The sequence below is a fragment of the Chiloscyllium plagiosum genome, unplaced genomic scaffold, assembly GCF_037043375.1.
Source record: "Chiloscyllium plagiosum isolate Xiang-an unplaced genomic scaffold, Cpla_swu_hap1 HiC_scaffold_29, whole genome shotgun sequence".
NCBI classification, from domain to species: Eukaryota; Metazoa; Chordata; class Chondrichthyes; order Orectolobiformes; family Hemiscylliidae; genus Chiloscyllium; species Chiloscyllium plagiosum.
In genome coordinates, this window is record NW_028270167.1 from 1,438,278 (window position 1) to 1,462,384 (window position 24,107).

General features: G+C 41.6%; 1 protein-coding gene across 7 annotated transcripts in view; it reads left to right on the forward strand.

Annotated features, from left to right (window-relative positions):
* The window catches only part of LOC122541134 (cilia- and flagella-associated protein HOATZ), a 61,959-nt gene extending 56,663 nt beyond the window's left edge, over window positions 1-5,296 (forward strand). For 3 of the 7 annotated variants that reach the window (XM_087976294.1, XM_087976299.1, XM_043677755.2), the window contains 2 exons: window positions 1,073-1,125; window positions 5,132-5,296. In XM_087976294.1, the coding sequence (XP_087832420.1) occupies window positions 1,073-1,125; window positions 5,132-5,201 (123 nt within the window). In that variant the 3' untranslated portion in view covers window positions 5,202-5,296. Of the gene's footprint in view, window positions 1-1,072; window positions 1,126-5,001 lie in introns of all 7 variants that reach the window. The other 4 variants (XM_087976297.1, XM_087976300.1, XM_087976295.1 and 1 more) reach the window with 3 other exon arrangements.
* Window positions 5,297-24,107: the final 18,811 nt, after the last annotated feature.

The following is a 24,107-nucleotide window of genomic DNA, read 5'->3' on the forward strand; positions in this document are numbered from 1 at the left end:
TCCTCTTCACTGTAAATATTGGTGTACACTGAGTATTGCTGCTGATAACTGGAAATATGCAGCTGTCTACTTTGTTGTAAATAGTTTCAGGTATGCTCTATTCTGTCCTTGATTGTGTATATTTTCAAGTATTCAGGGCCTGCTTATGTGATGAAATAAGGCAGATGATATAGTCTTTGTTGGCTGTCTGATATGATTGGGATGATGCTCAGTCCAGACCCTGTAACTACACGAATAGATTGGGTTGTTAAGTCACCTTTCTTTGGGCTGTTTGACCATCTGTTTTGGTAACAAAGTTCATTTTGTGAATGCATCAGATGTAAGTAGGACAGAATGATGTGTGTGTTTCAAAACAAATCCAACTTCTCGTCTTCGTACTGTTCTTCTCAATGTAACAACACCAGATACTGAGCCTCTTTGTTATGTTCAGACTCAATTTTTCAACCATCCCCTTTGCTAGCCTCTTCCACTTCACTCAACATGAACCCAACACATCCTTACTTACACAGTCACTTCGCTTCTCACCTCAATGCTCGCTAACTCTCATTAGCATCTATTCGAAGATCCTCATTCTCATTTTCAATCCCTCCGTGGCCTAACTCTTCCTTATTGTCTCCAGGTATGTGCCTTAGCCCTGACTACAATTGTAGCAAGTTAAAAATCACACAACACCAGGTTATAGTTCAACAGGTTTATTTGGAAGCACTAGCCTTTGGAGCACTGCTCCTTCATCAGGTGGTTGTGGAGAATAAGATTGTAAGACATAGGATTCTGTGTGTGATTTGTGTGAATTTTGGGATTTTTAACTTTATACACCCCAGTCCAACACCAGCGACTCCAAATTACAATTGTAGCGCACTTCTTCCTCCATTCTAATGGAAACCACATTATCTGCAACCACTATCTTGTGTTTGACTTTTACTCCAAACTAAACATACACTCTCTCAGTCACTCTATCTCTACACCTCTGTCTTTACCTCTATCTCTATTGGAAGTCAGATTACTGTATTGGTTTTTTTGGGTAAGACTGAGTATGAGTGATTTAAATCACTTACAACTTTCTCTTTCACAGAAAGAACTATTGGCTCTTCCATATAAACCAAAGAGAATGACACAATCTCCACCGTGAGTGTTGCTACAGTTCTTGCAGTTATTAATATTGTGATACACGCCATTTTTAATCTGTAATGGAATACGAAAAAGCAGTGTGTTATAATTAATCAACAATGTTTCCTTTTTCTGTGAGCATCATCCCAGGATATCCTGGTCCAGAATGATTTCCTGTCATTGATAACGGCTGTTTATTTCCCAAACCATTACAGTTTCAGTTAATGTATCCTTCATTCCCTGCTCTACTGTACCTTGTAAAACTTCTTGAGAGATTTTACTCTAAAGTAATTATTGAGTAATAGTGCGAGCTTGATGAACTGGATGGTCTCAGTCTGTGCTGTAAGTTGCATCATTCTGCGTCATTTATGATGGCGATTATTGTTTTTGAGAAAATGGTAAAAGCAGAGAGAAAACAGAAGATTTGAAAAAGGGAAGAATAGGGAGGGCACAGTGTGGAATTGATATAACGGAGTCAAGGATGTAACAGTTTTTAAAAACTGGGCACATTCACATTTGACAAAGAAACGAAACTCAAGGTGACCTGACAACTTTATATGTCATACCTTAACAATTAAGAAATTTGTGCAAATCAGCTCAATGGTCCCTGTCTGCAGGATACATTGAGATGATCATTGAGCTCATTGGGATTTGCTGTTGTTGATATCTCTCTCTCCAGGAGTTTTCCACTTCTTTGTAGGAAACACAGAATGACTGGGTCACAAAATCTAAAGTCTCTCACTTACGAGTCAAAAGCAACAGCTTGCAGCAATGGGTGAGAGAAAATAAACTGGCTTTCTTTAGGCTTTAGCGAGCTTTTACTACAGATAAAATGACTCTACTTTAATTTCCAGAGGTCCGATGGTTTCTCACTACAATCATTCACACCCACAAGCTGTTCTTCCAGCTAGGAGCCAATCACACAGTTGTTGTCATTTAAAACTAGTCACCACTCCACAGATTAGTCAACTACTTATTACATCTTGTAAATTCCCCATGTGTCCACTTAATCTACAATAAACATCATCACTCGTTCTCCAACCGAGCCTCTTCAGGAGTACCATGTGCAGTTATAGGAAGGATATTATGACGTTGGAGAGGATTCAGAGAAGGTTTACCGGGATTTTGCTGGATATGGAGAGTTTGAGCTATAGGGAGAGGCTGGATAGTTTTTCATTGGAGCATAGGAGGTTGAGGGTTGACCTTTTGGAGGTTTATAAAATAATGAGAGGCATAGATACGGTGAATAGCAAGAGTCTTTTCCCGAGAGTGGGTTGAGTTCAAAAGTCGGGGTCATATTTTTAAGGTGAGAGGAGAGGCTTTAAAAAGAACATGAGAGGCAACTACTTTTACACAGAGAGTGGTGAGTGTGTGAATGAACTGCCAGAAGAAGTGGTAGATGTGGGTACAGTTACAACATTTAAAAGACATTTGGATAGGAACATAAATAGGAAAGGTTTGGAGGGATATGGGACAAATGCAGGCGGGTGGTATTAGTTGAGTTTGGGAACATGGTCAGCATGGACTGGTTGGACTGAAGGGTCTGTTTCCATGCTGTATGACTCTATGACTATGACTCTATCACAAACAGCACTTGAATTTAATGATGCTAACCTGCTTTTAAAAAGTGTAGCAACCCTTCTAAAGTTGTTTTTAAAAACAATCCATTTTCCCATTTCAGTTCACAGTCAAAAGTATAGAAAAATAAAAAGTTAGTCTTTACACTTTGTGTCTTCCCCTCTATATCCTTCTCTTCTTGAACCTCTGCTCCAGACAGTATTTCATGTGGACTGCAGCGGTTCAAGGAGGCAGCTCACTACCACCTTCTCAAAGGCAACTAGAAACAGGCAATAAATACTGAGCCTCAGCCAGCAATGCTGTCATGTCATGACTGAATTTTTAAAACGTTAAGCCAGAAACAGGATGTTGAAGTAAAAGAACTGAGCCTCAGAAACCAGCAGTATGGGAAAACATGACCAGATGAGAAAACATGCCGATAAATGAATCAGCATTGTGAAAATTACTTACTAGTGCAGAATCCTGGTCTCTAGCTTTCAGTCTCAGTATCTATAACTCTGTCACGTTTTTCACTATAGGTCTCCATCTGTTTCACTTCCACTACTCTTTAGTCCACTCTGTCTCAGCCTCTCTCTGTGACTCTGTCTACTGTGAGCTGGCGGTAGTGAACTACCTTTAACATTTATTGTTTTCCTTAAATGACTTTCTTGATTCTCAGTGAGTGTAGTTTGAGAGGAGACCTCTCCTAACCAGGTCCTGTTGTGGGAGGACATCCTATTGCAAGGCCTATACCTTTTACCAAGATTCTAGAGCTGATGAGTGATCATGAGGAAACCATCTGATTTTTCACTTCCTCTTTTACAGAAGAATGAGATTTCTTCTTTCTGCCATTGTGTCCAAAGTGTAAACAGAGTGTCAGAGTTGCAAATGCAGACTACCATTGCTGTAGGTTTTAGAGGTCAGCTCAATGCATCTTTGTTCAATTCATTCAGGCGTTTCTGGCTGGGTCAACATTTATTGACCATTCTTAGTTGCCCTTGAGAAGGTGGTGAGCTGCAGCCATAGTGCATTTGCTGTAAGTAATTCCACCATGTCATTCGAGAGAGAGAGATCCAGGATTTTGACCCAATTCATTATTTAGTATTCTGAATAAGCTTTCAGTTTCACAACATCCCACTTAGTGAGTCCAGATATACAAGATGTGAGAATTCGCCTCTCCTGTCCTGACATTCAGCTTCAGTTGTACAGTAGCGAGCTCACTGAAATGGGAAGAAGTACTTCAGTAATAGATTCCCAAAGGAGCCTGGAAGTAAACACATTGCATGATTCATTCTGAACTTGGTTTGTGCTAACCTCAGCTCCCTAGAAATGCTGTAGTTATACAGCAAATGCATCGGTGGAGGTACCTGAGTGATATTGAGTGGTTCTCAATTATCTTGGCCATGATGACCATTCAGATAAACAGCCAGACAGCACAACAGCATCTAAGCATAGATAAAGACCATAAGGTATAAGAGCAGAAACAGACCATTCGGCCCATCGGTCCATTCTGCCATTCAATGAGATCATAGCTCATCTGATAATCCTTAACTCCACTTTCCTGCGTTTTCCCTATAGCCCTTGATTGCTTTACTGTTTCTAAATCAGTCTAGATATAAGAATAATTAATTACACAGGGCATCAGGATGCAGGAGACAAAACTTGCTCCTGACCTGACCCCTCCACCATGAGTCCTTACAGCCCCCTGAATGTTATCAAGGAACCTTCAGGACTGAAGCAAGAATGGTTTGTGTTTTCTGCCTGATAAGTCTAGTTTGTATGAAATCATTTCTTAAGCACATCAAAGTGGAGAAGCTGACTTGCTGCAAAAGGTACTGGGATCAGCATTTTGCAGCTAAATGGATTAGGAGGAGAAGTGTTTGAAAGTGAGGACTCCCTGACAGCACAATGAATAATGTACTTACTGTTTTTTACATCTTACTTAAGGTTTGACAGTTCAACCTTCGCTGATTCTGCATTGGCCCTAGGTCAGGAACCTCACTGAACTGATAGTGTGATAAACACGAGGGTGACATCAAATTCCCTAGTTGTGACTGATTGTCATGAGTTGCAGTCCGCAGTCTACCAGCTGTTTGTGGGGCCTATAGCTGAATTAGTAGTGAACAGTGACTGAGCCTGCATGCATCAAATAGATCCACAATCCTAATTGACATTTTGTTTGCCTTTGCAATAAGAAAAACATAAGATGTGTGCTTCTTTCAGCCATTGACTCTCTTCCTATGCATTATTCTCCCTCAGGGCTATTGATAATATTAGTTTTTCAGTCTCTGAGGCCACTTTCATGCTTGTCAGCCTGTTTTCATTTACTTCTCTTAGTATTTGCAGAGGAATAACTCCAGGACTAAGCCACCCAACACTGTACACACCATAGTGTAAGGAACAAGGGCTCCTTGTGCCTACCTGCAGCCCGTCTACTGCATAACATGTCACATCTGATTGCTTACAGAAAACCTGCATGCCCAGAGACCAGCAATGAGGCTGAGGAGACCTATCAGATCTTAAGGCAGTTTGACTGAATGTTCAGCAAATATCTCAGAAACAAAGTGATGTCTAAGTGCGGATGAATTTCTTCCCTGGTTTCAATAAATACTATATTTTCTTTCAGCTGTAACTGATTTGTCTGTTCATTTGTCTGTCCAGTAGTTCTGCATTTCCTCTGAGAGTCACACAGCTGGTACAACTCCTGTGCCTGGGGAACATCAGTGATGTATTGAAGCTGGCTGTTCAAGACTCAAGACATAGCTTGCTTCTAACCAAGCAATAATTTCATGTGCCTAACCTAGGTGGTGAATGTTGGCAAAATATTCAAAATTGTGAGGAATCATAGTCAACCATTGCTGCAGCCATTTTTAGACAGTAAGGACTGTAGATGCTGGAAACCAGAGTCAATATCTGTGAAGCTGGAAAAGCACAGCAGGTCAGACAGCATCCGAGGAGCAGGAAAGTCACCGTTTCAGGCCAAAACCCTTCATCAGGTTGCTGCCACTTGTTTTGACACACAGCTGACCCCCTGGTCTATGGGTCAGAGAGAAGATCAAAAATAACTTTTAAAAACTCATTTATTTGCAATTTATTTGGGCGGCACGGTGGCACAGTGGTTAGCACTGCTGCCACACAGCGCCAGAGACCCGGGTTCAATTCCCGCCTCAGGCGACTGACTGTGTGGTGTTTGCACATTCTCCCCGTGTCTGCGTGGGTTTCCTCCGGGTGCTCCGTTTTCCTCCCACAGTCCAAAGATGTGCAGGTCAGGTGAATTGGCCATGCAAAATTGTCCGTAGTGTTAGGTAAGGGGTAAATGTAGGGGTATGGGTGGTTTGCGCTTCGGCGGGTCGGTGTGGACTTGTTGGGCCGAAGGGCCTGTTTCCACACTGTAAAGTAATTTAATCTAATCTAATCTCATTTTGGCCACTGTCTCACGTACTGTTTATTACTGGATATTTTCTTGAGGTCTTGTGTGGGCAGGACAGAGTCACATATGCACACATCAAACAGACAGGTCCATGGTACACGCTATATTTTGAAAAAGCTTAAACTCTCTGTATTGTCTATTTCCTCACAGGTTGTAACAGTCTGATTAGCTCTTAGGAGAGAACAATGTGGCATTTTTACATTATTCTCAGGTTAAATTATTGACAGCCAAGCCTGCGTAGGTCTGAGCAGCTATTTCTTTTTGTAGATATAATTAAATCAAGAATGCATAGTCTTGACAAGTACTTTTTATCTCTTAAGATCAGTGTTGATTTCTGACAGTTTATTAGATGGTTCAGTTTGATGACCAGTCTAGCAAGAAAGCAGCATTGCTAAACCCCAGGAAACCTTTGGTAAAGTTAGTTGAGATTTTAAGTTGAAATCAACTAAGCAGCACCCATCACAAACAGGAGATCCAGGGATCAATGTAACACATAAAATCACACAATACACCTATAAAGCTCTCATTTGGATTTCAAAACATACTAACTCCCGATTTGGAGATGCCGGTGTTGGACTGGGGTGTACAAACTTAAAAATCACACAACACCAGGTTATTGTCCAACAGGTTTATTTGGAAGCAGTAGGTTTTGGAGCTCTGCTGGTGTGTGATTTTTAACTTTTCACTAATTCCCAGGTGTGACTCAATGGTAGCACCTCTTCAATGAATACGAAGGGCAACATTTTTCCCTCATCCAACATCAGTATTAAAACTGATTACGGACGACTTGTTTCATTGCTATCATCATGACAATGCCAATATTTCCTAATATTATCCCCCCAAAAATTAGTTGTGTCAAGCAGTATGGACATTGTCTAAATGTGAGCTGTGTAATTGACCACCTCTTTACAACTCCACAAACAAAACTAGGGTTTTCTTTGGTACTTTGGAAATATTTGAGAGTTAGGTTTTTTAAAAATTCAAATGCTTGGATAAGATTCACTATTTGAGATGAATTATCCATATTGACCCTGCATAATTAGTTTCTGGCACCCTAGCCATTTCTGACAATTGTATACAGTATTGTCACTCCCACCTGTAGATTATCCTACTCAATTATATCCCTTATCCACTTTGCAGAAATGCTGCTAATTCACAATTCAGGCAACCAGTGATCAGATCATAAAAAATGGGAGCAGAATATAGATAAAATCATAACACATTGTATATAGAGCTAATATTGCTTCAATAAATCAAGCACTTAAAAACCTCCAGCTCTCTGTTTACCTACATTCAACTAAATATTATTTCTTCATAATCTGTGGTTAGGAACAGAATGAAGCTGAAAATTAACAGCGAAACCTGTAGCCAGATCCAGGGTAGGAGACTAGAGAGTGTGTTGCTGGAAAAGCATAGCAGATCAGGCAGCATCCGAGGAGCAGGAGAATCGACGTTTCGGGCAAAAGCCCTTCATCAGGATAGGAGACTGTCATTTCTCATCAGTGCTGAGGAGGACAGTGGACTGATTATGACTCCAAAATATTTTAAATGTTACAGGAGATCAGTGAAACAAAGATATACAGGGGACCTCGATTATCCGAAAGTGATGGGCGGGCATTATTTCGTTCGGATAATCTATTATTCAGTTAATCGATTAAATGCCTTTCCTCTGCGGCTCGGAGTTTTTGAAGTCTGCTCCCCGTTCAGGAGACTGCAGCAGCACACAGCATGCAAGGCACCTGCCTCCTGCCCCCAACACTGCCCCGCCCCCTCTCCGGGGCACCTGGAATGCACACCAACAAAACTGCTGCTACTTCTGCCTTTGTGTGGTAAGTCTCCAAATAGCGCACACACAGCCGCACGCACAACTTTTTACTGCAACGTTTTTGACAGGTTCCATGTTTGCTCTGTACTGGACAATGTTTGAAAGATTATCTGGGGAAGGAGGGGGTGGTTTAGGGTATACCCCTCTGTAGAACATCAGGGAAGGTGTAGGGAGAGAGAGAGAGAGTGTGGGAGGTCAGTCATTTGGAGACGGTGCCTGTTTAATCACTAAACAAAAGGTGCGATCCCTGTTGGAAACACGTCTTTGATCTAATGTTTCCATCGGGACCTCAAGATCTCCTTCGGATAATCCGATTTTCAGATAATTGGCATTCGGATAATCAAGGTTCCTCTGTAGATAATGTGTCCAGAACAGAAAATAACTTGCTAATTTGTACCAGTCACAGATAGAGGAAGTGGTCAAGTGCAGGAGCTGTGGTTTACTAAGGAAATTGAACCTCATATTAAGTGGAAGAAGAAGGCTTATGTTAGGATGATATGTGAAGACTCAGGGCGCTTGAGAGTTACAAGTTTGCCAGGAAAGACCTAAAGAGAGAGCTAAGAAGAGCCAGGAGGGGACATGAGAAGTCATTGGTGGACAGGATCAAGGAAAACCCTACAGCTTTCTATAAGAAAATCAGGAATAAAAGAAAGACGAGAGTAAGATGAGGGCCAATCAAGCATAATAGTGGGAAGTTGTGCATAGAGTCAGAGGAGATAGGGGAAGCGCTAAATGAATATTTTTGGTCAGTATTCACACGAGAAAAAGATAGTGTTGTTGAGGAGAATACTGAGAAACAGGTTACTAGACTAGACGGGATTGAGGTTCACAAAGAGGAGGTGTTAGCAATTCTGGAAAGTGTGAAAATAGATAAGTCCCCTGGGCTGGATAGGATTTATCTTAGGATTCTCTGGGAATAGCGAGTTTTGAGAAGATTTGTAGCTCAGGTTGAGATTTTGGATGTATGTTTGCTTGCTGAGCTGAAAGGTCCATTTCCAGGCATTTCATTACCTTACTAGATAACATGTTCAGTAGACCTTATGAGAAACAATGCTGAAAATTCCTGCTTTCTATTTATATGTTTGGGTTTCTTTGGGGGTTGGTGATATCATTTCCTGTGGTTCTTAGCAGAGGCAGTAATGCAGAGACTTGAGCAAACAGCTCTGCCCACCATCCAACCCAAACTCTGGGTCCGCTATGTGGATGACACCTTTGTCATCACTAAACAAAATAAGTTAGAGGAAACCTTCAAGACCATCAATAATACCCTTACTGGCATAAAATTCACTGAACAGGAGGAAAACAACAACAAACTGCCATTCCTAGATGTCACAGTAGAGCAAACAGCCAATGGGGAACCTCAAACCAGCGTCTACAGAAAAACAACACATATGGACCAAATATTGAACTACAGAAGCAATCATCCCAACACCCACAAACAAAGCTGCATCAGAACATTATTTCAACGAGCCAACACACACTGCAGCACAGAGGAACTATACAGAGCAGAGGAAAATCACCTATACCATGTATTCAAAAAGAATGGGTACCCAATGAACACATTCTGCTGATTTCTCAGCAACAAACCCAAACAAGCAGACAAAATACATCCAGAAACCCTAGGCACTCTCCCCTACATCAAAGACATCTCGGAAATGACTGCCAGACTACACAGACCCCTTGGCACCATGGTAGCCCACAAACCTACCAACACACTAAAACAGCAGCTAATGAACTTGAAAGACACTATACAGCCAATGAGCAAAACTAACATCATTTACAAAATACCGTGCAAGGACTGTGACAAACACTACATTGGACAACAGGCAGAAAACTAGCCACCAACTAGCCAAAACAGACATGACCCTCTCTCACTAGTATACTTACATACGGATGAGGAAGGACACCACTTCTACTGGGACAATACATTCATCCTAGGACAAGCCAAACAGAGACATGCACGAGAATTCCTAGAAGCATGGCATTCCAACCAGAACTCTATCAGCAAACACATCGAGTTAGCCCCCATCTACCACCCCCTGAAAAAAGGAATAGGAAGTGACTTCACCACAGGAAATGACATCACCAATTCAAAGAAACCCAAACATCTAAATAGAAAGCAGGAATTTTCAGCATTGCTTCGCGTGAGGTCCATTGAAGATGTTACCTAGTGCAGTAATGAAACGTCTGGAAATGAACCTTTCAGCTCAGCAAGCAAACTTACATCAAACATTCTCTGGGAAGCCAGGGAGGAGATTGCCAAGCCTTTAGCTTTGATCTTTATGTTGTCATTGTCTACAGGAATATTGCCAGAAGATTGGAGGACAGCAAATGGAAAGGGTTATAAGAGTTAGGATTTATAATCATCTAGAAAGGAATAAGTTGATTAGGGATAGTCTACCTGGTTTTATGAAGGGTAGGTTGTGCCTCACAAACCTTATTGTTCTTTGAGAAAGTGACCAAACAGGTGGATGAGGGTAAAACGGTTGATGTGGTGTATATGGATTTCAGTAAGGCATTTGATAAAGTTCCCCATGATAGGCTATTGCACAAAATACGGAGGCATGGGATTGAGGATGATTTAGCAGTTTGGATCAGAAATTGGCTAGCTGAAAGAAGACAGAGGGTGGGAAATATTCATCCTGGAGTTCAGTTATTAGCAGTGTATCGCAAGGATCTGTTTTGGGGCCACTGTTGTTTGTCATTTTTATAAATGACCTGGATGAGGGCGTAGAAGGATGGGCTAGTAAGTTTGCAGATGACACTAAGGTCAGTAAAGTTGTGGATAGTGCGGAAAGATGTTGTAGGTTATAGAGGGACATTGATAAGCTGCAGAGCTGGGCTGAGAGGGGGCAAATGGAGTTTAATGCAGAGAAGTGTGAAGTGATTCACTTTGAAAGGAGTAACAGGAATGCAGAGTACTGGGCTAATGGTGAGATTCTTGGTAATGTAGAGGAGCAGATGGATCTCGATGTCCATGTACATAGATCCTTGAAAGTTGCCACCCAGGTTGATAGGGTTAAGAAGGCATACAGTGTGTTAGCTTTTATTGCTGCAGGGATTGAGTTTCGGAACCATGAGGTAATGCTGCAGCTGTATAAAACTCTGGTACAGCCTCACTTGGAGTATTGTGTACAGTTCTGGTCATATAGGAAGGATATGGACGCTTTGGAAAGTGTTCAGAAGAGAATTACTAGGATGGTGCCTGGTATGAAGAGAAAGTCTTATGAGGAAAAGCTGAGGGACTTGAGGCTGTTTTCGTTAGAAGGTTGAGAAGTGACTTATTTGAGAAGTATAGATAATCAGAGGGTTAGATAGGGTGGACAGTGAGAGCCATTTTCCTCAGATAATGATGGCTAGCACGAGGGGACACGAGATTTAAATTAGGGGTGAAAAGATATAGCACAGATGTCAGAGGTAGTTCTTTTACTCAGAGTAGTAGGGGCGTGGAATGCACTGCCTGCAACAGTAGTAGACTCACCGACTTTAAGGGTATTTAAATGGTCATTGGATAAACATATGGATGAGAATGGAATAGTGTAGGTTAGATGAGATTCAGATTGGTTTCACAGGTCGGCACAACATTGAGGGACGAAGGTGCCTGTACTGTGCTGTAATGTTCTATGTTCTATTGAAAGGAGCCTGAATTTGAAGTCAAGCTCGTAAAGCTCTAGCATTTTCCACAGGTTGCAGATCAGGGGGAAAATCACAAAAATAGTAGATTCTGGACAGATGAAGAGTCTGAGAGTATCTTTTTCTGATGTAGACCATTACAGAAATGTGGTGCATAAAAATTGAGTGGGCCATTCAGCCACTTGAGCCTGATCTGTCATTCAGTAAGATCATACTTGGTCCTGACTATGGCCTTAACTCAACTTCTTTGCCTCCTCCTTATATCCATTGGCTTCATTGTTGTTCAAACATTTCAGGTAGAGAACTCCAAAACATAACAACATTGAGAGAAGAAGTCCGTCCTTATTTTCATCGTAAATAGGAGATCCCTTGTTTGGAAACTGTGCCCAGAGTTCCAGATTCTCCATGAGGGCACACATGCTTTCTGCATTTACCTTATCGTGCCTTCTCAGAATCTTAAATGCTTTAATATGATCACCTCTCGTTCTTCTAAACCATAAAGTGTATGTGCTCAACTCTTCCTCATAAAATAGGAACCAAATAGTGAACTTTATCTGAGTGACCCCCCCCACCCCCCCCCCCCCCCCCCCCCCCCAACCCCCACTGCAAGTACTCACCCTGATACATAAGCAAACCCTCTTCAACCACTAATTATGGGCCTGGCCTACAACATGCACATAAAGGTGTATCTTGCCACAACAACTTGATCTCTTTGGGGAATGCTGATTGGTTCAGTTGGCTGGAGTGTTGGCATGGTGCCAACAATAAGGATTTGTAAGGATGACAGAAGAATAGGGTGGCAGCAGATGGCCATAGCATGACGGAGACAAGGAAGATTCCTCTGCAGAGTGGACACCACATGTGGCCAAAAATGTGGACAATATGTGAAATTCCTTTTTTATAGATATTTTTATTGAAAATTTAACATGTTTTTACAAGTTTATAAGTTAAAAAAACACAAGTACAAACACTAATATACAATTAAATCTTAAATAAATAACAGCCAAGACCTGTCAAACAAAAAGAAGAGATACAGAGAAAAAAAAGACAAAACTCAACTAACTACTAATCTACCCTATAACTAACCAGAGTATATGATCAAATATCTTACATTACTCAAGAGAAAAAAGAAGGATAACATAGTAATAAAGTAGTGAAGGACATGCTTGGAATGAGTTAACATCAAGTTGTAACAAAACCCGTATTCATGCGGAATTCCTCTCCCAAGGGGCCCCGGACCAGCCAGAACCATTACCTCAACTAGATGAAAGCCCTTGATAGAATGGCCAAAATATCTGTATCTATGTAATTCAAAAAGGGCTGCCATATTTTATAGAATAATTCAGTTTTTTGTAAGGAAGTCAAGGGGAATACATTCCATGATTACTCTGTGCCAATTCGGAAATCCTGGAGGGCCCTCAGCCACCCAGTTTACTAAAATTGTTTCCTTGCACAGAGGGAGAGAATGGAAAATAATCTCCTCCCGTGCACATCCAGAGAAGGTAAGCTCAAGAAGCCCAAAAGAAGAGATACTGGATCTACTGTAATTTCCATTCCTAAGATGTCTGTCAGGGCGTTTACTACTTTGGCCCAGTATTTGCAGATCTTATGGCATGTCCATAAGCAGTGTGTAAGAGTGCCCACCTCTGTTTTAAATTTGGGAAACATTGGAGATGCTCCTGTCCTAAATTTTGCCAATAGTTCCAGTGCCATATGGGCCCTATGAAGTATCTTTAACTGAATGGCCTGGGTTCTGTTACAAATGGAGATTTTTCTGACATTTTCCCAGATGTCATTCCACATTTCTGTAGAAATTTCCAGCCCCAAATCCTGATCCCATGTTCTAAGCAGACGGTCCATATCTTCCGACACTTCATTGTGTGATAAATGATAAAGAGTGCTGACCGAGGACACAACACTCTACATTCTCTATCAGATTTGTAAAGGCTATCTAAAAGCGTAGTCTTCTTCTGTATGTAATCTCGAATTTGGAAGTATCGAAAGAGGTCTCCATTAAGTAATCCAAATTTCTGATGCAGCTGTTCAAAAGACATCAGAACCCCCTTATCAAACAGATCCCCTGAACTGGATCTCCAGGATTTGAATGTGGCATCTGTGAGCCCCGGTTGAAAACCCCATACCCCACTATAGGAGTATAGGGGGATGTTTTATGTGAATTACCCTCGTTTTGCCGCATTATATTCCAAGCTTTAATTGTGTTTAGTACTATAGGGTTTTTACAGTGGTCCGTAATGATTTTCATCTTATCTAAAAATAAGAGGTTAATAAGAGGGCACTTTACTTGAGAAGCCTCAATGTCCATCCAGATTGATTGTGGGTCAGACAAGACCCAGTCGGCTATGTAGCTTAACAAGGAACTTAACTGATACTTCCTAAAGTCTGGAAAATCCAGCCCTCCCCTTGCCTGTAGAAGCTGTAGCTTCCTTAACTTAATGAGGGGCCGTCTATGATTCCAGATGAAAGAACCCAGCCAACCATACAATTTGCACAATGCCGGGCTTGGCAGCATCACTGGGAGCATTCTCATAGGGTATAAGAGACGGGGCAAGACATTCATTTTATTAGTGCTATTCTACCTAGCCAGGAAATTGGAAGGTCTCCCCAGCGTTGAAGGTCCTGTCTTACCCTTTCCAATAGATGCACAAAATTGGCCTTGTATAGCTGGCCAAATACTGGGGTGATAAAAATGCCTAAGTATAAGAAACCCTCCAGAGACCACCGAAAGGGGAAGTGGGATCTGTCCAATAAGTGGGACATACTAGTGAGGCCACCCATTGGCATAGCCTCCGATTTTGAGAGATTAATTTTATAGCCTGAAAATACACTAAATGTATTAATAACTTGGATTAAGCGAGGCACGGACATCAGGGGATTACTGAGAAATAGAAGCACATCATCTGCATAAAGGGTAATTTTATGTTTACCTGTACCAATCCTCGGGGCCGTTATATTAGGGTCAGCCCGTATAGCTTCTGCTAGCGGCTCAATTATTAGCGTGAATAGCAACGGTGAGAGAGGACATCCCTGATGTCAGCCCCTACCCACACTGAAGCTATCCAAGCCTAATCCATTGGTGATCACAACTGCTTTGGGATCATTATACAGTGTTGAGACCCATTTAGCAAATACCTTTCCAACACCAAACCTTTCCAGTGTATAGAACAGGTATGACCATTCAACTCTGTCGAATGCCTTCTCCGCGTCCAATGAGACGACTATTCCCGGTATTCTTTCCTGATGACAGACTTGAATCACATTCAAGGCCCTTCTAATATTATTAGATGATCTTCGGCCCTTGATAAACCCCGTCTGGTCCTCTTTTATGATATATGGCAATACCCTCTCCAGCCTCAATGGTAATGTTTTAGAAAGAATTTTAAAATCTATATTTAGCAAGGATATTGGTCTGTATGATGCGCAATCTTCTGGGTCCTTTCCTTTTTTGAGAATGAGGGAGATATTTGCCTCTTTCAGCGAAGGCGGGAGGCAGCCCTGACTATATGAGTAGTTATACATGTCCATAAGTGGGCCAGCTAATACTCCTGTGAATTCTTTGTAAAATTCAACCTGAAATCCATCTGGGCCAGGTGCCTTACCGCTCTGAAGCTGCCTGATTGCATCAAGTATTTCCTGGGTTGTTAGGGGAGCATTCAGGACCGATACCTGTTCCGGGGTTAAGTCCCGAAAGGCCAGGCTTTTAAAAAAGGACTCCACCCTCCTGGCTCTACCTTCACAATCCTGCGATTTATATAAATCAGAATAAAACTTTCTGAAGATTGTGTTGATCCTTTTGTGATCGTGAGTCAGAGTACCAGCACTTTCCCTGATAGTGGTGATAGCTTGAGGGGCCTTTTTTTCCCTTGCAAGAAATGCTAAGTATCTACCAGGATTATTGCCAAATTCATATAACCTTTGTTTTGCAAATAATATTTCTCTCTTTGCCGTTTGGGTGAAGGCGGTATTCAGAGCTGTCCTAAGGGCTGTAATCCTTTGTAATTTGGCAATAGAAAGTCTGTCAGCGTATGCTATTTCAGCTGCTTTTAAGCGAGCCTCAAGTAGACATTGTTGTTCTCCCTTTAATTTTTTCTGGGTTGCCAAGTACGAAATGATCAAACCTCATGCATAAGCTTCAATAGTCTCCCATATCATTGACGGGTTACTAGCCATACCTGAATTAATTTCCAAGAAAGTTTTAAATTCTTGAGAAAAATATTTTACAAATTTACTATCCTTCATTAAGAAGGAATCCATATACCAATGTCGGGGGGACACCTCATTGTTCCTAGCCTTGATTTCCATATTCACAGCAGCGTGATCAGAAATTATTATATTACCTATTTTACATGATGATATGGAATTTAAAAAAGTCAAGGGGGCAAAAACCATGTCAATTCTAGTGTGACTTCTATGTGGATTAGAGTAAAAAGAGAAATCTCAGCCTTGGTGGTGGAGGCACCTTCACACATCTACTAATCCTAGCTCTTTATTCAAATCCGCCAATTGTCTGGATCTGGGGGGTACACCCGCAGTACTCTTGGGTATCCTGTCTATCTCCAGGTCCATAATGCAATTAAAGCCTCCCCCTATAATTGTATGACGAGCCCTGAGAGCCATCAGTTTGGAGAAGGCTTCCATTATAAATTTGAAAGGATGCGCCGGGGGACAATACAGGTTTAAAATCCCATATTCCTCTCCATTTATAAGGGCTTTAATTAGTATATATCGTCCAGATTCATCTTTTATCTGACTTAGGATTTTGAAAGGGAGATTCTTCCGAATAAGAATAACTACTCCCCTACTTTTTGAGCTGAAGGAAGAAAAGAAGACCTGATCAAATCCACCCTGTTGTAATTTCAAATGTTCTTTATCCAATAAATGTGTCTCCTGTAGGAGAGCTATATCAACCCTTTCTTTTTTGAGGTTTGATAATATTTTCTTCCTTTTGATTGGAGAAATACTCCCCTTGACATTCCAGGTGCACCATTTAATCGAATGACTAACCATAATCGTCCAGGCAAGTCCGAGACCCCCCGGGAGGAGAAACCCCATCCAAAACATCCCGAGCATGGACCATAGAAAATTCATAAAAATAGAGATTCTTTAATACACTCATACCAATATAATAAAAAACTATTTCTAAATAGAAAAAATATAAAACATATTTAAACGGAGATTTTCCCCCTTGTTTCCAGGGGGCATCACTTTCTTTCCGAAAACCCATTATATCCTCTCCCAACCAGTGCCCCACCCTCGACCCAGGCACCCCATAATAAAATGAAGAAAATTCAAGTGTACTATAAAACTAAAGTTAACCCTACTCCCCCAGCCCCCACCCCACGCACCCACACCAACACCTAGATATATTTGGTGATGTTAATACCATGTATAAACATATAAAACTATAAAATTACAGTCTCAGCAGATAATAATGAAGTATGGTAATACAAAATAACAGGGGGAAACAACCCCACTTTAAAAGAAAGAGAAAAAAATAAAACAAAGCAGAGACCCCTCCTCGCCTACATCGACTAGACCACCCAGCCTATATATATTTTTTAAAAAGGGGGAAATCGCAGAGTGGAGAACAAATAAGCAAAAGAGAAAAAAGGGTGAACAGGACAGATTGGGGGGGGGGGAGGGGGAACAACATCATTCACCACACGAGTTAACTCTTACAATTTACCTAAGAGAGTCCAAAACTTCCTTGGCATTCTCCAGTGATCCGAAGTTATACACGGACCCTTCGTGGCTAAAACCTAGTGTTGTTGGGTAGCGGAGGGAGTACTGAATGTTTAAATCCTTTAAACGCTTCTTCGTTTCCTCAAACACCCTCCTTTTTCAGACCAGAGCTGGGGAAAAGTCCTGAAACTGCATAATCTTCGATCCTTTATAAATCATGGCTTAGGGATCTTTCCCAAGATTTCTGGAAGCTTCCAGGAGCATCTGCTTCTCCTTGTAGCTCTGCAGCCAGAACAGGATCGGGCGGGGGCGCTGGTTCGAGCTGGGCCCGCGTATTGCGACTCGGTAGGCCCATTCCACCCTTACCTGGCCTGATCCAGCCTCCAGATTCAATAACTGCGGAAGCCACTGCTCCAGAAACGCTGTAAGCTGGCCGCCTTCCACTTCCCGTTCGGGAAGGCCCAGCAAACGAATATTCTCGAGGTCGTCGATGTGATCTTCTAAGGCCTGGACTCGCGACCCACGGCCGATTCAGCTGCAGCCTCGGAGGTTGCGGCCTTTAGCTCCGCCCCTCCACCTCAATGTCTGATTTTTTCTCTGTCTCTGCAGAAGCACGACCGACAGTGATTCCCATCTGTTCCTGGACTCTTCTATGAAGGGGTTGATCTTCACTTTAAGCTTGGAAATCACTGCAACAAGGCTCACCACCGTAGGTAAGTACCCTGGGGCGGCTGCGGACACCTCTGCTGCAGCTGGGGAGGGTGGGGGAGGGGTTCCTGCTCGCTGTGAGCTGCGGGCATTCTTTCCTTTAGTCATTTTAATGGGGCACTAAACTGCTCAAGTTTGGCGCAAAATAACTAGCTGTATTAAATAAAAGCTATTTTAAATGATTTGGCAGGTGACGGGCAGCCCACTTTGCCTGAGTCTTAGGCAGAGCACTACAGACTCAGACTTGCTGAGTCACTGCCATCTTGGATCTCCCCTTTGTGAAATTTTAAGAGTCTCCTAACAAGAAAATTCACAATGGCCTCCCAACATGCCCATTCAACCTTTGGCCAACTGAAGAAAAGGATTTTCGAGAACCAGATCTCAAGCCAAGATTTATGTCAATCATGGGTTTACTAAACAGCTGTACAGGTACCCCAAGGCACTGGGAAGTTATCATCAGTGATGCCTTCACAAGATCTTCCAAATTCATTGGTAAGAAAGACAATCCAATAGCAAGGTTCTTATTGAAGCCAAAATGCTAGCATTAAGTTGTTAATCACTCAAAACCAGCTTAGACAGGTGGACTTGTAGTTTATACATGTGGCACATGTGCAACTGTTTTGAAACTGAGATATGCCAGGAAACTTCCAGAAGGACAGTGTAAACCCTTTCAGGATGTTCTCAAAGCATCCCTGAAGAGTCAAACATCCCCACTGACTCTTGACAGACCCCGACTGGTGAGCAACCAGATTAAAAAGGCATCTGACATCTTGAGACATGTCAACAGAAATGTGCAGGGGTGAAGCTGAGGCATTAGAGGAAGCACACACACTTTGAAACAACCTTTTGACCTATCCCTTCAAGGCTCACCTGCCTTGTATGTGGCAAAGTCTATAGATTAAGCACAGGGCTATCAGCCATCTTAGAATTTATTAAACCAGAGTGGATACAAGGCCTCAGTCCTGAGGAACTGCCTGAGAAAGAGTTCTCCAACCAATTTCTTTTCCTTTAACTTTGTTTACTTCGAGTGTTACCAGAGTGTAATTAACATAGAACATTGACATAGAATACTGTAAAGCACAGTACAGGCCATTCGGCCCTTGATGTTGTGCTGGCCTTTTATCCTACTCTTACATCAGACTAACCTACATATCCTTCATTGTACTATCTTCCATGAGTCTATCCAAGAGTTGCTTAAATGTCCCTAATGTACCTGACTTTACTACCACTGCTGGCAGTGCATTCCACACACCCACCACTCTCTGTGTAAAGAACCTACCTCTGACATTTCCCTAAGTCCTCCTCCAATTACCCAAAAATTATGTCCCCTCGTGATAGACATTTCCACCCTGGGAAAAGGTCTCTGAATATCCACTGTATCTATGCCTCTCATCATCTTGTACACCTCTATCAAGTCACCTCTCATCCTTCTTCGCTCCAATGAGAAAAGCCCTAGCTCTCTCAACCTTTCTTCATAAGACATGCCCTGCAGACCAGGCAGCATCCTGATAAATTCCCTCTACATCCTCTCTAAAGCTTCCACATCCTTGCTATAATGAGGTGGCCAGAACTGAATACAATATTCTTCGTGTGGTCTAACCAGGGATCTATAGAGCTGCAGTATAACCTCACACCTCTTAAACTCAATCCTCCTGTTAATGAAAGCCAACACACCATACACCTTCTTAACAATTCCATCAACCTGGGTGGTAACTTTGAGGGATCTATGGACATGGACATGTTTCTTCGCACTGCCAGGAAGCCTGCCTTTAACACTGTATTCTGCATTCTGCTTCCAAAGTGAATCACTTCACACTTTTCCAGGTTGAACTCGATCTGCCACATCTCAGCCTAGTTCTGCATCCTGTCAATGTCCTGTTGCAACCTACAACAGCCCTTCACACTATCCACCAATCCACTAACCTTCATGTCATCGGTAAACTTACTAATCACCCCCCTCCACTTCCTCATCCAAGATGAACCTTATCAAATGCCTTACTAAAGTCCAAATATATGACATCCACAGCCATTCCTTCATCTATCAACTTGGTCACTTCCTCAAAGAACTCTATTAAGTTGGTAAAGCACCATCTCCCCCGCACGAAATCATGCTGCCTATCACTGATAAGCCCATTCTTTTCCAAATATAAATAGATTTTATCCCTCGGTACCTTCTCCAGCAACTTTCCCACCACTGACGTCAGGCTCACTGGTCTGTAGTTACCCAGAATATCCCTACTACCCTTCCTGTACAGGGGGACAACATGAGCAACCCTCCAGTCCTTCAGCACCTCACCTGTCTTTAAGGATACTACAAAGATATCTGTCAGGACCCCAGCTATTTCCTCTCTTGCCTCCTTCAGCAACCTGGGATAGATCCCATTTGGTCCTGGGGATTTGTTCACCTTATTAACATCTAACCTACCCAACACATCTTCCCTAGTTATGTCAATGTGATCTAGAGTAATTATCTCTAATCTCAACATTCATCATGCCCCTCTCCTCAGTGAACACTGATGCAAAGATTGTTTCATTCGTCTAATATTTAATTATGATGATGCAGCAAGGAGCTTAAGCGACTGTCACACGTCTGGGACCTGTTCATGTGACAAATCATAAATCATCACCTGGCACCAGTTTTCAATTATCCTTTATACAAACAGGCCTGATTATTATATGTCCTCTATCCAATGCTGTCTCTTCAGAGTAGGCTCAATGTGTAGTTATGTACAGATACCCTCAATGAAAATTTATTGTCTCTTAGTGTTCAAGTTCTAGGATCATGGTGAGTGGGCATGGTGGACAAGGCTGGAATCCTTTATGAACCTCATCTTTTGGAAAGGAATAGGAAAGCAATCATCAAACAAGACAATAGTTGTGAGCATTGTAGGGAGCAAGTTTTCAAACAGAGGACTTCAGATGACGCCCTGCGGTAGCACTTATCCATTTCACGTTGACATGCATCATCCACCTCCTCTAACACCAGGACAACTCTGACTGCAAACCCACAGCAAAATCTAGAGAGGATTAACAAAAATCTGAACTGCCAGCAACACAGTGAAGGTTTCATTCCCATCCTCTGGGGAGGATGTTATAAACTCTAAAATCTGTGACAGTCGGTTAAGCTCCTTGCTGCATCATCATAATTAAATATTAGACTCATGCCATCAGTAAAGTACAAAGTTTCAATTAGGTTTATATATACAGAATTCCCAGGGGAACATTAAAAAAATCTTTATTAAACAAACGCATGTGTAAATAAAACAGTTTGAATAACTGACTAGTTCCCAATGACGGGCTTATGCCTGAAACGTCGATTCTCCTGCTCCTGGGATGCTGCCTGACCAGTTGTGCTTTTCCAGCGCCACCCTCTCGACTCTGAATAACTCACTAAGTTAACTTACAGTTTTAAAAGGAAGCTTTGAAATCGAGTATAACAGTATTAGCAGCCAAGAGGGTGGTGCAGTGGACTGTGCTAACCCCAGAACCTATGGGTTGTTGGGTTGAAACATCCTCTTCTACTCTAAGGCTCCAATGGCACAATGGTAGTGTCCCTTTCTCTGAACCAGTAGATCTAAGTTCAAGTCCCAAAATAATTTGATAAAATGGCTAAATCTAATCTTGTGGAGGCAATGGCCTCGTGGAATTATTGCAAGGACTGTTAATCCAGAGACCCAGGGAATGCACTGGGCATCCAGGTTTGAATCCCACCAAGGCAGGTGGTGAAATTTGAATTTTAACAAAAATCTGGAATTAAGAGTCTAATGATGACCTTGAATACATTGTTGACTGTCAGGGAAAGCCCATCTAGTTCACCAAAGCCATTTAGGGAAGGAAACTGCCAAGCTTACCTGGTCTGACATACCTGGGACTACAGCAATGTGGTTGACTCTTAACTGCCCTCTGGGTAACAAATGCTTCCTAGCCAGCAATACCCTCATCCTGTGAATGAATTGTTTACAAAACGTGAATAGCTAGGAAAGAATCACTTAGAAAATAACTAAAACCCAAGAATCTCACACAGACAGGAACTATTAACTGAAGCTGTCATTCACAGAATAACTAATATCAAGGAGATGAAGGCCATTTGTTCCATTGTGTCTACACTGGCTCTTTGGGCATTTTCTTGCTGCCAGTTTCCGACTGTACCCCTGCAACCTTGCACATTGAATGATTATTTAAATAAAACAATGCTGTCTTGAATGTCTCTATTGAACCTGCCTCCAGCATCTTTCCAAGCAATGCATTCCAGACCCTAACTACTCACCAAGTGAAAAATAATTCTCATTTCTTATTTTCTCCTTTTGCAAAATACTTTAAAATTGTGCCATGTGGTTCTCATTCAATTTTGAGTGGAACAGTTTCTCCATGGTATCTGTGCTCCTACGCACTATTTAGAGTTGAATCCTTCACTTTATGTTGTCCCTCCATTTACTTTCTACCAAAGCACATCACCTCACACTTCTCCACATTGATCCTCATTTGCCACCTGTCTGCCCAATCCAATAACTTGTCAATGTCTTGAAGTTTTACTGTCGTCTTTACAGTTTCCAATTCTCCCAAGTTCGGTGTCGTTTGAAATTGAAACGGAAACTTTGAAATTATTCTTTGCACATCACAATCTAGATCATATCAGGAAAAAAGATAATGAATTGCAACATTATCAGGACTACAGGATAATGTAAAGTCAGCTGAGTGTCTCACATGCATAATAGTCAACACTAGGAGAGAGATGGAGTGTGGGTCAGTGGGCTGTAATCTGTTTTTTCAATATCTGCAGGTATCTGATGTTTTTCTCCTCCTGTTCCTGAACATCGAACACTCTGATCATATTACATTTTCCAAGATAGCCTCTTTAATTGTTTTGCTGTCATTTGTTTGAAAATTATAATATTATAAATTATATTATTCCTTTCTGAAATATTCTGATATGATGTCCAACAAGGAATAAATAGAAGGGATGCAGGCAAAGTTCTTCATGTGAGAGAACAAAATTCAGAGAGTCAATGGTGGGTGATCTACATTAATTGAAATTGGCTCAGTGACTGAAGGTGAGAAATAGGATGCAATGACCACTGGTGTTATGTTGAGATCTGTTCTGGAACTTTAAATGACTAAATGCTATAGAGGACATCATCTCCACCTTCAAAACATGAGCACATTCATTATTAATTTTGCTGGTGACATGAAGCAGAGTGGGACAGATAGCAGATAAAAAGATTAAGGATTTTCAGAGGAACTTGAACTAATTGGGTTGATTGACTAAGATCTAGTAGGTGGATCTTAATGTAGATAAATGTAAGTCATGTGTAAAAGAAAGGTACCAGTGAACAAATGTTTAAAAAGAAAGAATCTTACTTATTAAAAAGGAAATAATTTCTTTTAATTAGACCCTTCTACATTTTCTGAAAATTCCAGAAGAACTTTATTGAGTTTTGAGCGTGCCAATTGCATACACAATTGGTTGAACAGCAGGAGACAGAGAGTGCTGGTCGAGGTTAGTTTTCGAATTGGAGGTCTGTCACCAGCGATGTTCCACAGAGATCAGTTCTGGGTCCTTTTTTGTTTGTCATTTATATTAATGATTTGGATGAGAACATAGAAAGCATGGTTAGTAAGTTTGTGGATGACACCAAAATTGGTGGCATTGGAGAGAGAGAAGAAGGTTTTTTTGAAATTACAAAAGGATCTTGATCAAATGGGTCAATGGACCGAAAAATGACAGATGGAGTTCAATTTGGATAAGTTCATTCAACAAACAAGCATAGGGCTTATACAATTAATAGTAAGGCCTTGGGCAGTGTTGTAGAACAGAGGGATCTGGGATTTAAGGTACATAATTTTTTGAAGTTTGCCTCACATAAAGACAGGGTGGTTAAAAAGGTATTTGGCACGCTTGCTTTCATTGCTCAGTCCTTTGAGTATAGGAGTTGGGAAGTCATCTTGAGGTTGTACAGGACATTGGTGAGGCCTCTTCTGGAGCACTGTGTCCAGTTCTGGTCACCCAGTTATAGGAGGGATATTATGAAGTTGGAGAGGGTTCAGAAGAGATTTGCCAGGATGGTTTCGGGTATGGAGGATTTGGGTTATAAAGAAAGGCTAGATAGGCTGGGATTTTTCTCACTGGAGAGTAGGAGGTTAAGAGGC